At 45.6% G+C, this 15,611-nt stretch overlaps 1 protein-coding gene across 1 annotated transcript in view; it reads left to right on the plus strand.

The window, feature by feature from the left end:
* LOC126284663 (uncharacterized) overlaps positions 1-15,338 on the plus strand; it is a 30,468-nt gene extending 15,130 nt beyond the window's left edge. The window contains exons 4-5 of the mRNA XM_049983766.1: positions 1,541-1,774; positions 15,145-15,338. Coding sequence (XP_049839723.1) covers positions 1,541-1,774; positions 15,145-15,243 — 333 coding nt within the window. The 3' untranslated portion in view covers positions 15,244-15,338. The remainder of the gene's footprint in view (positions 1-1,540; positions 1,775-15,144) is intronic.
* Positions 15,339-15,611: the final 273 nt, after the last annotated feature.

Genomic DNA, 15,611 nt, shown 5'->3' on the forward strand with positions numbered 1-15,611 from the left:
AAAGACGTTCTTGGCTAACCCCAATTCACCATGTGCGATCTCTAAGCTATCTAACGCTCGCGACCGTTACAATTGTATTCAAAGCAATCCTGATTTGCATCGTTATAGCGGTCTGACTGGTGCGAATGTTGAACAGACGTCATTTTTCGGGTATAGAAACGTGTCTACCGACTTCCACTTATGTCGCTCTACTTGTTGGTGCTGCGATTTTTTGTTTCCCGTCAGTGCAGTTATTTGTAAGGATACTTTTCTGCGAAAGACGAGGGTAACTAAATTGCACAGTGAGATATTTGAGGTCTATTACAATGAAATGAGCACTCTTAGCTCCGTATAGGCGTTGATATAAGTCAACTGGGACAGCTGAACATGTGTGCCCGACCGGGACTCGAACCCGGGATCTCTTGCTTACACGGCAGATGCTCTAACCATCTGAGCCACCGAGGACACAGGATAGTGCGACTGCAGGGACTTACCTCTGGCATGCCTCCCGTGAGGCCCACATTCGCAACTTTTCCCGCATTATATTCATAGTACCCCTGCACCTCATACTCATTACTCGCCGCTTTACCGCCTATTCCCGTAAGAGTTCGGGCACTGCATTTGCACAGAAGAAGATGGTCATATGACCAGTGAGCATATATATATATATATATATATATATATATATATATATATATATATATATATATATATATAAGGCTCACCGGCCATTTGACCATCTTCTGTGCAAATGGAGTGCCCGAACTCTTACGGGAATAGGCGGTAAAGCGGCGAGTAATGAGTATGAGGTGCAGGGGTACTATGAATATAATGCGGGAAAAGTTGCGAATGTGGGCCTCACGGGAGGCATGCCAGAGGTAAGTCCCTGCAGTCGCACTATCCTGTGTCCTCGGTGGCTCAGATGGATAGCCGGTACGGTAGCTCAGTGTGTTCGGTCAGAGAGCTCTTTGGCCTCTGCAATAAAAAAAAAACTGACTGTAAGGATCAGCAAACGAGCCTGACCAGATGTTATGTGAATTCCGCAAAGACAAAACACAATGAAAAAATAAATAAAATGGATTGAGCGTCTGTCATGTAAGCAGGAGATCCCGGGTTCGAGTCCCGGTCACGGCATACATTTTCAACTGTCCCCGTTGACTTATGTCAATGCCTGTATGCAGCTAAGGGTATTCATTTCATTGTAATTTCATTCTAACGAGCTGCATGGCCACAGATGTTATCTGTTACCATCTTCATATATGTATTTAAGGTGTAATATTATGTTTCACGACTGTGAATAACGTTTGAAAGAGTGCGGAGCGAAGGCATCCAACGATAAGTTAATTTATTCCCGGCGAAAATGCTGCAGTAAGTCAAAGCATTTCTCTGCTTTCAGTACTCTTGGAACCTATTAAAAAGCCGTTAAGTTTCTGGAGTCTGTAACCTGATTGGACGTAGAAATTTGTAACGTATTACCCGTACTTAATACATCACCCAATCCCTAGTCTGAACCAGTGCAGGCTTTCGCTCCAGCCATTCCAATTATTTCGTCCTCCCGCAGAACCTGACCGGCGAGCTGACGTCGGATGCGCTGGAGCAGGTGACGCAGCTGATCGACGCCATCCAGAACGACGTGCAGCTGCTGCTCAACATCGCGAGCGGCGTCACCAACTCCACCCTGGACGAAGTGCGCAAGCTGGCCGACGAGGTGGTCACTCTGCTCAACGAGCTGCAGGCGGTCGCCGGCGAGATCGGGTCCGGCGTTCTCGACGCCGTGGTCGCCACCGTCAAAGGGGTAAGAAGCAGTTGATGGGGCAGCTGAAAGATGAGCGGGTAACTGCAGTGCACCCGCGTCCGAAGCAGGCGTCGCTGACACAGGCCTTTGTGCTGGCGCTCGAATTGGATGGACCCGGTTCGAAGCCCGGTGGTGGAGCAAATTTTAGCCGTAGGTGTCTGGCCGGACGTCTTGGATTAAGAATCTGTGTCGCATGAAGCGAGTGCACTTGTCATAGTTGATAGCGATCAGTCCGTCATATGGGGACAAACTTACGAGCAGAACACGGCAAGTGCCACAACCAGTTGTCTCAGAAACTTCACTCGCTGGAAAAGGGGTCAATTTAAGCTGACACGCATCTCTGCTTGTCAGTAGATACTCAACAATTTCCAAGAAAACGACTGTCAAAGTTTTTGAGATACTTAATATGCCGTTCAGCACGTAATTACGTAAGTTGAAGCTTGAATAAAACGTTCTCTGGTTTCAAGTCACGTCAGTTCTAATAAAATCCTCGAACTTTAGTTGACTATCTCCACCGTCGTCGTCAGGAGTTCACTGACTACCGGGGCTGCTACGGTTTCTCGCTTATATAGGCACGATGACACGGTGTCCATCCCAACATCAAATTTACTGTCGCGATGGAGAAGCACGGCAAGCTACCATCCTTGGATGATTTGGTTTAACGAAACGCAGGAGACCAGCTTGGTCATTCAGTGTACCGGAAACCAATACACACTGATCGGTACTTGAACGCCAATAGTTTCCACCACCCCGTCCACAAGAAAGCGATCTTGAACACGTTGGTTCATAGAGCCAAGATTATCTCTGATGACGACCACCGACAGTCTGAATTGCAGAACTTAAAACGTATTTTCGGGGAAAATGGATACAGCAAAAGAGACGTCGCAAAAGCTCTCAAGGGCCGCCGACGAAAGATACCTGGTGAATCAGTAGAAGATGCCAAACGGACTGTATTCCTGCGATACTGTGGAGCAACTGACAGTATGTTAGCACGTCTGCAACAGAAACATGGACTAAGACCAGTGTTCCGGCCCGCCCCCAAGATGACGAGATATGTTGCGCCCTGTTAAGGACGACATTGCTCTTCGAGTGTCCGGTGTTTATGGTGTACCCTGTGAATGTGGCAGTATGTATATCGGGCAGACAATTTGCACGGTTGCGGAGCGTTCTACTGACCACAAGCGCCATATAAAACAAAGGGAGCTGGACAAGTCAGCCATATTGGAGCACTGTCTAGAAAACGGACATAGAGTATAGTTCGAAAATACAAAACTGTGTCTCATGCATCTACATATTGGGACTCCGTTGTAAAGGAAGCGGCCGAGATTCGTTTAAACAACTACAATTTCAACAGAGACCAGGGGTACACACTCATCGGGGCATGGGGGCGGACGTTGGACATCGAAAGAAAGCAAAGAAGAATGCGCGACGAGGGAGCGGCAGTTTCAAATGTGACGTCACCGGTACTGCCACAGGCAATAGCTCGGCTAGCTGCCCGGGTCCACTTACGCGGGCGCGCCACATTGTTGACTGCTGCTGATGTTATCATGCCTATATAAGCGAGAAACCGTACAAGTCCCGGCAGTCAGTGATCTCCTGACGACGATGGCGGACGTGGTCATCGAAAGTTCGAGGATTTTATTTGAATTGACGCGGCTTGAAAACCGAGAACTTTTTATTCATGTATACCGTCGCGAATGACTCCGAGGACACAAGTTGAAGCTTTGTCACAGCGGCTAACATTGCGGTTTTTTGTGTCATGTATTCGAAAAACAATAAATAAATGACAAAAAATTGAAATTGTTTTCAGTCACATTGCTGTTGTGTAGCTTGTTAAGAATTTTGGTGGTGTTGCGTACTCGTTCCTAAGAAGTGGGTTTTGGTCGGCCGGCAATTATACCCGTTTATTCGTGCAGTCTGGAAGCAGGGTCTTGTATTCAATCGATTCTCACCTGTCCAGCTGGGTGTCTTTCCTCTTGAGGGAATCAGTAACGGAAACATATCATTCCCGAATTAGTTCTCAAAGTGAACAGGTAGCAGTGGACGATACCAGGTGCAGAAGAATGAAACCTGAATTCCCGTATAGATGATTCTAGCCGTTAGCTTCGGGACCGAGGGACCATGTCTGCAGCGCCATCTGCTTCCTGTAACGGCTGACGACTAATGTCAACACACAGTAACCCAAATTCGATGCATCGGTATCTGTTTCAAACCCGTAGTTTTATGCGGAGAGCATAGGTATTCTGTTATCATTTGAAGAAGCTGCTGCGGAATCGCATCGACTGCTTGACGAAGCTTTCGACAAACATGATCTTGGGAAAACAAAGTGTTTCCAGCGTTTCAAACAATTCAAAAGTGGTGATTTGTACGTGATAAACACCGAGCGCTGAAACCACCAAAAAAGTTCCAAGAGAACGAACTGCAAGCCTTATTGGATGAAGATGATACTCAAACTCAACAGGAACTTGCGGAACAGTTGAATATGAAGCAGGAAGCCGTTTCTCTCAGTTGAAAACTATGAGAAAGGCGCACAAAATGGCAAAATGAGTTCCGCATGAACTGAATGAAAGACAGCAAGCAAATCGAAAGACGACTTGTGAAATACTGCTCGCCAGATACAAAAGAAAGTCGTTTCTCCATCGAATTGCGACAGTTGATGAAAAATGAATGTATCTTGAGAATCGTATAATAAATGTATTGTGTAACTACTCGTAATTTTAAAATTAATATAACGTCCTTCCCGTGACTTGATCGGAAACATTCGTGTATTAAGCGTCTACGGACAATGGTAGATAAATGAGAGACATAAAATAAAATAAATTGAAAACCGATTTTTGTATGCAGTATATAGTAGTTAGAAATAACAAGACGTGCAGTTTTCATAAAAAGACAATTAGTAATGTTAAGTAGCATACAGTAAATGACTTTCGTATTTCAGTAGCGTAGGTTTTCGACCTGGACGGAAAAAACGTAAAAAAATGACCGGAACGAGACACTGTACATTTCTTCTTCTATACTGCAGCCCCCAGTTCTTTTATTTTCAAGAAATGATGCATTCGCACCGACCAATTCGAGAAGTATAACCGGTAAAAAATTTGTTTTTATTTTGTTCTCCATTTCGCCAAACACAGGCGAATGGGCTATTAGCGAGGTGTAAACACACTTCTGCTTATTGGCGAGAGTGAGAGCTTGTGACAGTGACGTCACTCACAAGTGCCTGTCTTGGAAACTTGTGTACATAGGCAGCCGTGTGCTAATTCGTATCTGTATTGAAATCTTTGCATCTCGATGGCGCCTTCCATTGGAATACAGGGAGTTAGTCAATGTGAAATGCACGGTTGGCTGACGACGGTTTTCCGACTGACAATTAACGTTGCTGCACTGCAGAGACATTTAAACGCGGTTTACTTTTAACCATAATCACGGGACCGAGGCTGATGCATTCGGCCACAACAGGAAATCACCCTATACAACCCAACTTCGATATTGTTGCACTTCGTCTCCCGCAGCCGTTATTGGAAGCACACAGTGACGTTACAGTAAGAAAGTGCAGTGGTGACTAAGGAATACGTACCGCACGTCATTGCTTTCAGTTCAGCTGTGCATAAATACTATCAAGTATTTCAACCTGTCCTCGTGAAATATCGTCAATAATGTCGATAGTGCTATGCGATGTTACTCATAATCGTGGATATTCCTGAAAATGGCAAACAGAGGAAGACGTTGATAAAATGGACATATTCAGGTGAAAAAGAATTGATATTCGAAGTTGTAAAATTTTCCCAGGAAGAAAAAAAGCACAATCAGGTAAGTGATACCCTTACAGAAATCAATCTAGCGGACGGCAAAAATGATAGGGACGTCAGAAAGAAGAGTAAAATATACTTGGAAAGGCTGTAAGAAAGCAGAAGAAATCGGCGAAAAAGCTAAACCCCTTGAAAATGAAGGCGTTTTAGAAATGTAGTCTCTCTAGGTGACTTCAATAAAGCACTTATTCGAAGAAAATAATTTGGTGTATTACGAGAAGAAGAAGGTAATTCCAACATTGAGAAACCTGCTAATATTTTCAAAAACTTAGTCACATTTTCATGGAGTAAGGTAGCCATTCGAAAATTGAAGAAGATGGAATTTAGTTTCAAAAAATGTAAAACCAACAAAACAGAATATTTTGTTGCTAAGCGTGCAGGATGCTTGAGAGAAATCAGAACTGATGTAAGTGGACCGAATGAAGCATTGGTATTCGCGGACGAAAAGTGGGTGCGTAGGCATTACACCACGAAAAAATGCTGGTATCGTAAAGAAATTCGTAATTACTAACGAAGGTGAAGGCCCTATTATTGTCCACGCTGGAGGAGCAATGGGTTTCTAAGAGGGAGCAGACTGAATTTATGATTCGAAATCTAAATTCCAAGATTATCACTATGATATGAAAGGTGATAATTATAACAAACGGTCAGAAGAGAAACTGATTCCTAACATCCCGGCTGGTAGCATTGTTGTTCTTGATAACGCACCGTATCATACTGTTCAGACAAATAAAGCCCCCACTTCTGCAACTCGCAACAACGACGTAACTGACTGACTCTTTTAGAACAAAGTCAGTTTGCACCGAGCTTAACAATAAGCGAGTTTTTAGAGTGTGTGTGTTGTAATATGCCAAAGTTGTTTTTAAAGCAGATGCAGTTGTAAAGTGGAATGGATAGAATCCTATATAGCTTATTTGGATATAATGAAAAAATGTGTAGAAACGAACTTTCTTCCATTAATAACGATAACCAAAGAGTCAAAAGAGTCTTTGTGTAAGAATTCCGCACGCGATTGGTTAAAAGCATGCGAACATGTGAAAGACATCATCTTTACGCCAGTCACTGTTGTAAGTTTTTGTTGTACTATTGCAATTTCGGCCTTAGGCCATTATCATGTGATATTACGGCTTTAAGCCATGTCAACGTAATGTAAGGCCGAAATTGCAATAGTGTAATAAAAACTTATAACAGTCACTGGCGTAAAGGTGATATCATTCAAAAAAAATTTTAAGACTGTGGATCCCAGCTACAACAAGTGTATTAATGCGAACATGTAATTGCAATTGTAAATAAATTTTGGCCTTGCAGAGATGGGTTAATGGAATAAGGAACAGAGAATATAATAATTAGCGTTGGTCTGGAGAGTGAAGACGAATGTACAGCCCTTTGCGAAGACAGTGCTATGGGAAGTGACAGGGCGGATAAAACTGCAATCTATTACAATGAAAGCGATGTATAGCAGATGAAATTGGCCTCTATGCCTGTTGTGATTGATCATGCACTTCATAACTAATCACCAAGTTCAGTGCAGTGTTATACTCCATCCTTCGCTCTGCACCGAGCGAGGTGGCGCATTGGTTAGCACACTGGACACTCATTCAGGAGGACGACCGGTTCAAACCCGCCTCCACCATTCTGATTTAGTGATAATTAATTGAAATCCTCAGCTGCCGACAGGTTTTGTTGATATACCTCGATGGGGACAGCTGAAAACGTGTGCCCCGACCGGCACCCAAACCCGGGATCTCCTGCTTACCTGTCAGACGCTCTAACCATCTGAGCCACCGAGGACACAGATGAATATCTCGACTACAGGGACTTATCCCTTTGCAAGCTTCCCGTGAGACCCACATTTCCCAGCAGTCCACAATCTACATACGTAATGTACGTAATAGATATTTGCCCATCCACTCATTACTCGTGCACACAAAGGTGACGATTTCCGTAAGAGTTCGGGTAACCGGTGCGCATGTAAGGTCAATGGCCGGGTAGCCTTTAAATACACTCCTGGAAATTGAAATAAGAACACCGTGAATTCATTGTCCCAGGAAGGGGAAACTTTATTGACACATTCCTGGGGTCAGATACATCACATGATCACACTGACAGAACCACAGGCACATAGACACAGGGAACAGAGCATGCACAATGTCGGCACTAGTACAGTGTATATCCACCTTTCGCACGAATGCAGGCTGCTATTCTCCCATGGAGACGATCGTAGAGATGCTGGATGTAGTCCTGTGGAACGGCTTGCCATGCCATTTCCACATGGCGCCTCAGTTGGACCAGCGTTCGAGCTGGACGTGCAGACCACGTGAGACGACGCATCATCCGGTCCCAAACATGCTCAATGGGGGACAGATCCGGAGATCTTGCTGGCCAGGGTAGTTGACTTACACCTTCTAGAGCACGTTGGGTGGCACGGGATACATGCGGACGTGCATTGTCCTGTTGGAACAGCAAGTTCCCTTGCCAGTCTAGGAATGGTAGAACGATGGGTTCGATGACGGTTTGGATGTACTGTGCACTATTCAGTGTCCCCTCGACGATCACCAGAGGTGTACGGCCAGTGTAGGAGATCGCTCCCCACACCATGATGCCGGGTGTTGGCCCTATGTGCCTCGGTCGTATGCAGTCCTGATTGTGGCGCTCACCTGCACGGCGCAAAACACGCATACGACCATCATTGGCACCAAGGCAGAAGCGACTCTCATCGCTGAAGACGACACGTCTCCATTCGTCCCTCCATTCACGCCTGTCGCGACACCACTGGAGGCGGGCTGCACGATGTTGGGGCGTGAGCGGAAGACGGCCTAACGGTGTGCGGGACCGTAGCCCAGCTTCATGGAGACGGTTGCGAATGGTCCTCGCCGATACCCCAGGAGCAACAGTGTCCCTAATTTGCTGGGAAGTGGCGGTGCGGTCCCCTACGGAACTGCGTAGGATCCTACGGTCTTGGCGTGCATCCGTGCGTCGTTGCGGTCCGGTCCCAGGTCGACGGGCACGTGCACCTTCCGCCGACCACTGGCGACAACATCGATGTACTGTGGAGACCTCACGCCCCACGTGTTGAGCAATTCGGCGGTACGTCCACCCGGCCTCCCGCATGCCCACTATACGCCCTTACTCAAAGTCCGTCAACTGCACATACGGTTCACGTCCACGCTGTCGCGGCACGCTACCAGTGTTAAAGACTGCGATGGAGCTCCGTATGCCACGGCAAACTGGCTGACACTGACGGCGGCGGTGCACAAATGCTGCTTAGCTAGCGCCATTCGACGGCCAACACCGCGGTTCCTGGTGTGTCCGCTGTGGCGTGCGTGTGATTATTGCTTGTACAGCTCTCTCGCAGTGTCCGGAGCAAGTATGGTGGGTCTGACACACCGGTGTCAATGTGTTCTTTTTTCCATTTCCAGGAGTGTATATATATGAAGATAGTAACTGTTCTCGAAAGAACAGATACCACTGATGACCGTGCAGGTTCTGTGGAATAAATGATAATTGAGGTACATCAACAGCACCTGTTGGCAGCTGAGGTTTTCAATTAATTTTAATTTTTTCTAGAGAAGCTGCACGGACATCAATGGTATCTGTTCTTTCGAGAATAATTACTATCTTTATATACATCCTGATTTAGGTTTTCCGTGATTTCCCTAAATTGCTTCAGGCGAGTGCCGGGATGGTACCTTTGAAAGGGCACGGCCGACTTCCTTCCCCATCCTTGCCTAATTCGATGGGACTGATGATCTCGTTGTCTGGTCCCCTCCACGCAACCAACCAACCAAGCAACCTCCACACCGAATCCCGATTACCTGTCGACACGCGATAAGCCTACCGTAGCACCTACATTACCGGGTGCGATATTATCGTGCTCGGCTAATACAAACATCCATAGTAATCACCTCCGCTCAGAATACACAGTTAAGACGCAATTATCAGACACAGCCTCGAAAGGGGCCATTTATTAGTTTAAAAAAAATGTGATGGTAAGCTGATGATAGCAGTTGTGTAAGACGACGAACTAAGGTAAGAACTTGCTTCAACGAATAGTATTAAATTTTCAGTTTTGCTGATTGACGGTGACCTAGAAAGGATCGCGACAATATTCTAAATTAACAGGTTTGAAAATGTTGTTAAATTTCAAAATTATTATATCGCTAGAGACAGTTTCTACTTCAATGTAGATTAGGCTCCTTCACTCATACCGGAAATACCTCCCTGTCTGAGCGAGAGTCAGTAGAACAGGAGCACTGGGAGTCAATCTTAGGTTTATTAAATGTTCTTGTTATTATATTGACTTATGTGCAGTTATTAAAGCATTTGAAATTTCAGTTGTAATGCAATAAAAAGGCACTATATTAACTATAAAAACTCTGAGGGCTTTAATAAATTGACGGGTAAGCTGACGAATCACAAAAAAAGGCGAGTGGGTAGTCGGCAATCATCATTTTACCATCCATCCATTTTAGAAGACTTCTGCATTTTTAATTCAAACAACATTCCAGGAGTTCATAGATACTATTAAAAAAGTAAAACACATATATAAGTCTATGAGATTTTAGGACTAAATCACGAATACCACATTACGTAATGAGAGACACTGGTTATACACGCGCTGTCGCTTACGAAGTGACGAGCAATCTTTACACGCTCTGGGCTCCACAACACGGTTTTGTCTGTGGCGACCTAAGCGAATGGCAAGGTCAAATGTTCGGAATTGACAAACGTGGCTAGCTGATTGAGGTCACTAGATGTTGGCAGAGGTACTCAGTGAAGCGTCATTTTCGTAAACATGTTATCTTAACTCTTTCGTCGTTTCACCCGACTACCCCCCACGGTTGATCCAACACGCACCATTTTTTTGGAAGCAGGGTCGGTTTAAGGCCCAAGTGATACAAGCCACCGCTTGGGATGCCAAGCTTAGAAGGGGGGAGGTGGGTGGGGGGGGGGGGGGTCAGAGAAGCCACGAATATAAATCCGTCGTTCTCACTAGGCGTGGGATCGCACGTGGGCGAGGAGCTGGCGACGTGACAGCGTGGAATTTCACGTTCCGCTTCACTGAGGACCGTCGTGAAATAAAGAATCTGGCATGTCAGCTTATAGCTTCGGGGAGCAACGTGACCAATGAGATGGGACATCGTTCTACATTACAAGGCAGAACATAGGAGCCGCCATATTGTACGGCGCTAAGCATTGTATTTGGTAGGTTTTTTTTCTCATAAAGTACATGAAAAAGCACTCCGTCTTCAGGCCACAGTGGCCCATCGTTAGCATCCGACCGCCGTGTCATTCTCAGCTGCGGATGCGGAGAGGAGGGCGTGTGGTCAGCACATCGCGCTTCCGGTCGTTGTGATGGTTTTCTTTGACGGGAGCCGCTACTATTCGGTCGAGTAGCTCCACAATTGGTATCACGAGACTCATAACGTACATGGTATGAACATAAGGTGTTTCGAAGCACCAGCAAATGGGGAGTTGCTGTACTTATGATTCGTTATAACAAAATGACAGGAAATTACCCATCGGTAAGTAAGGGCTTCCTATAGTTGGGGTTTTTAGTGTTGTGAGGTGTGTGCTACGAAAGTACACCGTTTGAATGCTACGGCACGATGATGACATCTCAAAAACTCGTCTTCTTTTTTCACAATTTCCATATTAAATATCAAATAATGATATTTGTAGACACATTCTCTATACAGTCTGTGCCACATGTTGGTATGTCGAAGCTGCAGCGCTGATTATAGCGTCGTGTACTCGCAAGATACGAAGAGAAAAGTAGCAGGTTCCTGTGCAGTTCATTCCTATTTTTTCACTGTCTTTCCTTAAACGATTCACCGTGTTTTTTTATTCATAGTAGAAGTGTTCTCTCAAAAGTGTAAGTTCTTTATTATAAAAAATATATTTGCTGCCAGTATGGTTGCAAAGGCCAACGGCTCGAATGTTTTCCCAGTGACAAGAAATCCCAGCATGACTGCCAATCTACGTCTGAAAGTAAACACAAGTTACACACTGGATGTTCCTTCTATTATGAAACTCTGTGTAATAGATATATACCCATCTCTGGATTAACGAACTGGCTCATGTTTGTTTCTTGACGGTAACTACCTTTCCAAATGATGGTGAGCAGCTTCAAAAGTAGCTTCTCTCTCACTCGAATGAAATTATTAAACGAATCTCGATCTTAAAGTCTATTTGATGTAATACGTTACTTCAGAGTGTTGGTATTGAACGCAACGTCGAGAATATGAGTATTATGCATGCACAAACTGACAGTCAGTACACTTGAACTGTATTTAATTTAAAACTGATAATTGGATGAAACTTCAAGAGGCGTAACGAATATCATCTAGTAGTATGTACCTTATGTGATCAAAAGTATCCGGACACCCCCAAAACATATGTTTTTCATAATAGGTGCATTGTGCTGCCACCTACTGCCAGGTACTACCATATAAGCGACCTCAGTAGTCATTAGACATCGTGAAAGAGCAGAATGGGGCGCTCCGCGGAACTCGCGGACTTCACACGTGGTCAGGTGGTTGGGTGTCGCTTGTGTCACACGTCTGTACGGGAGATTTCCACACTCCTAAACATCCCTAGGTCCACTGTTTCCGATGTGATAGTGAAGTGGAAATGTGAAGGGACAGGTACAGCACAAAAGCGTACAGGCCGACCTCGTCTGTTGACTGACAGAGACCGCCGACATTTGAAGAGGGTCATAGTATGTTATAGGCAGACATCTATCCAGACCATCATACAGGAATTCCAAACTGCATCAGAATTCACTGCAAGTACTATGAGGTGAGAAAACTTGGATTTCATGGTCGAGCGGCTACTCGTAAGCCACACATCACGTCGGTAAATGCCAAACGACGCGTCGTTTGGTCTAAGGAGTGTAAACATCGGACGATTGAACAGTGAAAACCGTTGTGTGGAGTGATGAATCACGGCACACAACGTGGCGATCCGATGGCAGGGTGTAGGTATGGCGAATGCCCGATGAACGTCATCTGCCAGCGTGTGGAGTGCCAACAGTAAAATTCGGAGGCGGTGCTGTTATAATGTGGTCGTGTTTTTCATGGAGGGGCTTGCAGCCCCCGTTGTATAGAGTGGCACTATCACAGCACAGGACTACATTCATGTTTTACGCATCTTGGTGCTTCCCACTCTTGAAGAGCATTTCGGAAATGGTGATTGCAGGTGCGTAGTGGTTACACGACAATAACATCGCTGTAGTGGACTGGCCTGCGCAGAGTCCTGACCTGAATCCTACAGAACACATTTGGGATGTTTTGGAACGCCGGCTTCTTGCCAGGCCTCGCCGACCGACATCGATATCTCTCCTCAGTGCAGCGCTCCGTGAAGAATGGGCTATCATTTTCCAAGAAACCTTCCAGCACTTGACTGAACGTATGCCTGCGAGACTGGAAGCTGTCATCAAGGCTAAGGGTGGGCCAACACCATATTGAATTCTAGCGTTACCGATGGAGAGCACTACGAACTTGTAAGTCATTTTCAGCCAGGTGTCCGGACACTTTTGATCACACAGTGTATCTAAGATCGTTGGACAGTATTGCGCAGTGTTTCTCTGCCAGAAAGTCGCTGTTCATGCCATCGATGAATCCAGAACATTCTGCGTGATTTTCTCCGTTCGTCTTCGACGATTGCTAACCAAATAAGTCGCTCGCTTGCGAAGATTTTCTCAGACTAGCCCTTTCTGGCTGACCGCTGCCTTTCTTTGTTCCGGACTTACTTTGCTGTAGATATACATCTTGTTAGAAAATCAGCAGCTGAGACTCCACAATAACTTGTGTGACGATCATGAATGGCCTATGTCGCCACATCAGGTACATTTTTCTTTTCCCTGAAATGCCCAATACGGTTTTTTTCTTTTTCTTTTTAATTTTGCAGCCGACGCTATTTCCAGTGTATACAGGTGTAAGGAAAATGTACGGCCAAACTTTCAGGAAACATTACTCACACACAAATAAAGAAAATATGTTATGTGGACATGTGTCCGGAAACGCTTAATTTCCATATTAGAGCTCATTTTAGTTTCGTCAGTATGTACTGTACTTCCTCGATTCACCGCCAGTTGGTCCAATTGAAGGAAGGTAATGTTGACTTCGGTGCTTGTGTTGACATGCGACTCATTGCTCTACAGTACTAGCATCAAGCACATCAGTACGTAGCATCAACAGGTTAGTGTTCATCACGAACTTGGTTTTGCAGTCAGTGCAATGTTTACAAATGCGGAGTTGGCAGATACGCATTTGATGTATGGATTAGCACGGAGCAACAGCCGTGGCACGGTACGTTTGTATCGAGACAGGTTTCCAGAACGAAGGTGTCCCTACAGGAAGACGTTCGAAGCAATTGATCGGCGTCTTAGGGAGCACGGAACATTCCAGCCTATGACTCGCGACTAGGGAAGACCTAGAACGACGACACCTGCAATGGACGAGGCAATTCTTCGTGCAGGATAACTCTAATGCCAGCGTCAGAGACGTTGCTGCTGTACAAGGTAACGTTGAGCACGTCACTGTATGGAGAGTGCTACGGGAGAACCAGTTGTGTCCGTACCATGTACAGGGTGTACAGGCACTATCAGCAGCTGATTGGCCTCCACGTGCACACTTCTGCGAATGGTTCATCCAACAACGTGTCAAACCTCATTTCAGTGCAAATGTTCTCTTTACGGATGAGGCTTCATTCCAACGTGATCAAATTGTAATATTTCTCAACCAACGTGTGTGGCGAGAATCGGCACACGATTTTGCAATCACGTCATCAACACAGATTTTCTGTGAACGTTTTGGCAGGCATTGTTGGTGATGTCTTGATTGGGCCCCATGTTCTTCCACCTACGCTCAATGGAGCACGTTATCATGATTTTCTACGGGATACTCTACCTGTGCTGCTAGAACATTTGCCTTTACAAGTACGACACAACATTTGGCTCATGCACGATGCAGCTCCTGCACATTTCAGTCGAAGTGTTCGTACTCAGATTCGGTGACCGATGGATTGGTAGAGCGGACCAATTCCATGGCCTCCACGCTCTCCTGACCTCAACCGCCTTGACTTTCATTTATTGGGGCATTTGAAAGCAGTTGTGTACGCAACCCCGGTACCAAATATAGAGACTCTTCGTGCTCCTATTGTGGACGGCTGTGATACAATACGCCATTCTTCAGGGCTGCATCAGCGCATCAGGGATCCCATGCGACAGAGGGTGGATGCATGTATCCTCGCTAACGGAGGACATTTTGAACATTTCCTGTAACAAAGTGTTTGAAGTCACGCTGGTAGGTTCTGTTGCTGTGTGTTTCCATTCCATGATTAATGTGATTTGAAGAGAAGTAATAAAATGAGCTCTAACATGGAAAGTAAGCTTTTCCGGATACATGTCCACATAACATATTTTCTTTCTTTGTGTATGAGGAATGTTTCCTGATAGTTTGGCCGTACCTTTTTGTAACGCCCTGCAGATGCTTGAGAAGCGCAGACTGCTGGCTTGTTCTTTCGGAGTGTGGACTGAGAGCCTCGGCTGCTCTGTTTCAGACGGTGGAGGGAGTGCTGGACCTGGTGAAGGGCCTGCTGCCCTCTGGCGACGACGGAAGCGGTGACGTCACCACTGCCGCTTCCGCCAACGCGGCGTGAGCTCCAGCAGCTGCAAATGTGTCCGTAGGAACGGCTGCACTACATTGATTTTCAGTCGCTCACTGTATACAACGATTAAAAGTATTCAGCAATCACTTTTTCTTCTCTATTTTTCTGCATTCCCCTTCCTTCAGTCCCTCCTTTGTCCGTGCCGGAAGCTATCTATTCACTTCACGAAGGATTGATCACAGCTACACCTACACTCCAGATATTTTCGTACAGTATAATCTCTTGAGCGCTGACTCGTTACACAAGTCTGTGAGGCATTTTTTTTTCTTTTAACAATCTGCGCTCTCCGACTTTATTCAACCTCTAGGACCTTTCCTAAACCTGTTTACGGCCGGCCTGAGTGGCCGAGCGGTTCTAGG

This window comes from Schistocerca gregaria, chromosome 8 (assembly GCF_023897955.1).
Source record: "Schistocerca gregaria isolate iqSchGreg1 chromosome 8, iqSchGreg1.2, whole genome shotgun sequence".
NCBI lineage: Eukaryota > Metazoa > Arthropoda > Insecta > Orthoptera > Acrididae > Schistocerca > Schistocerca gregaria.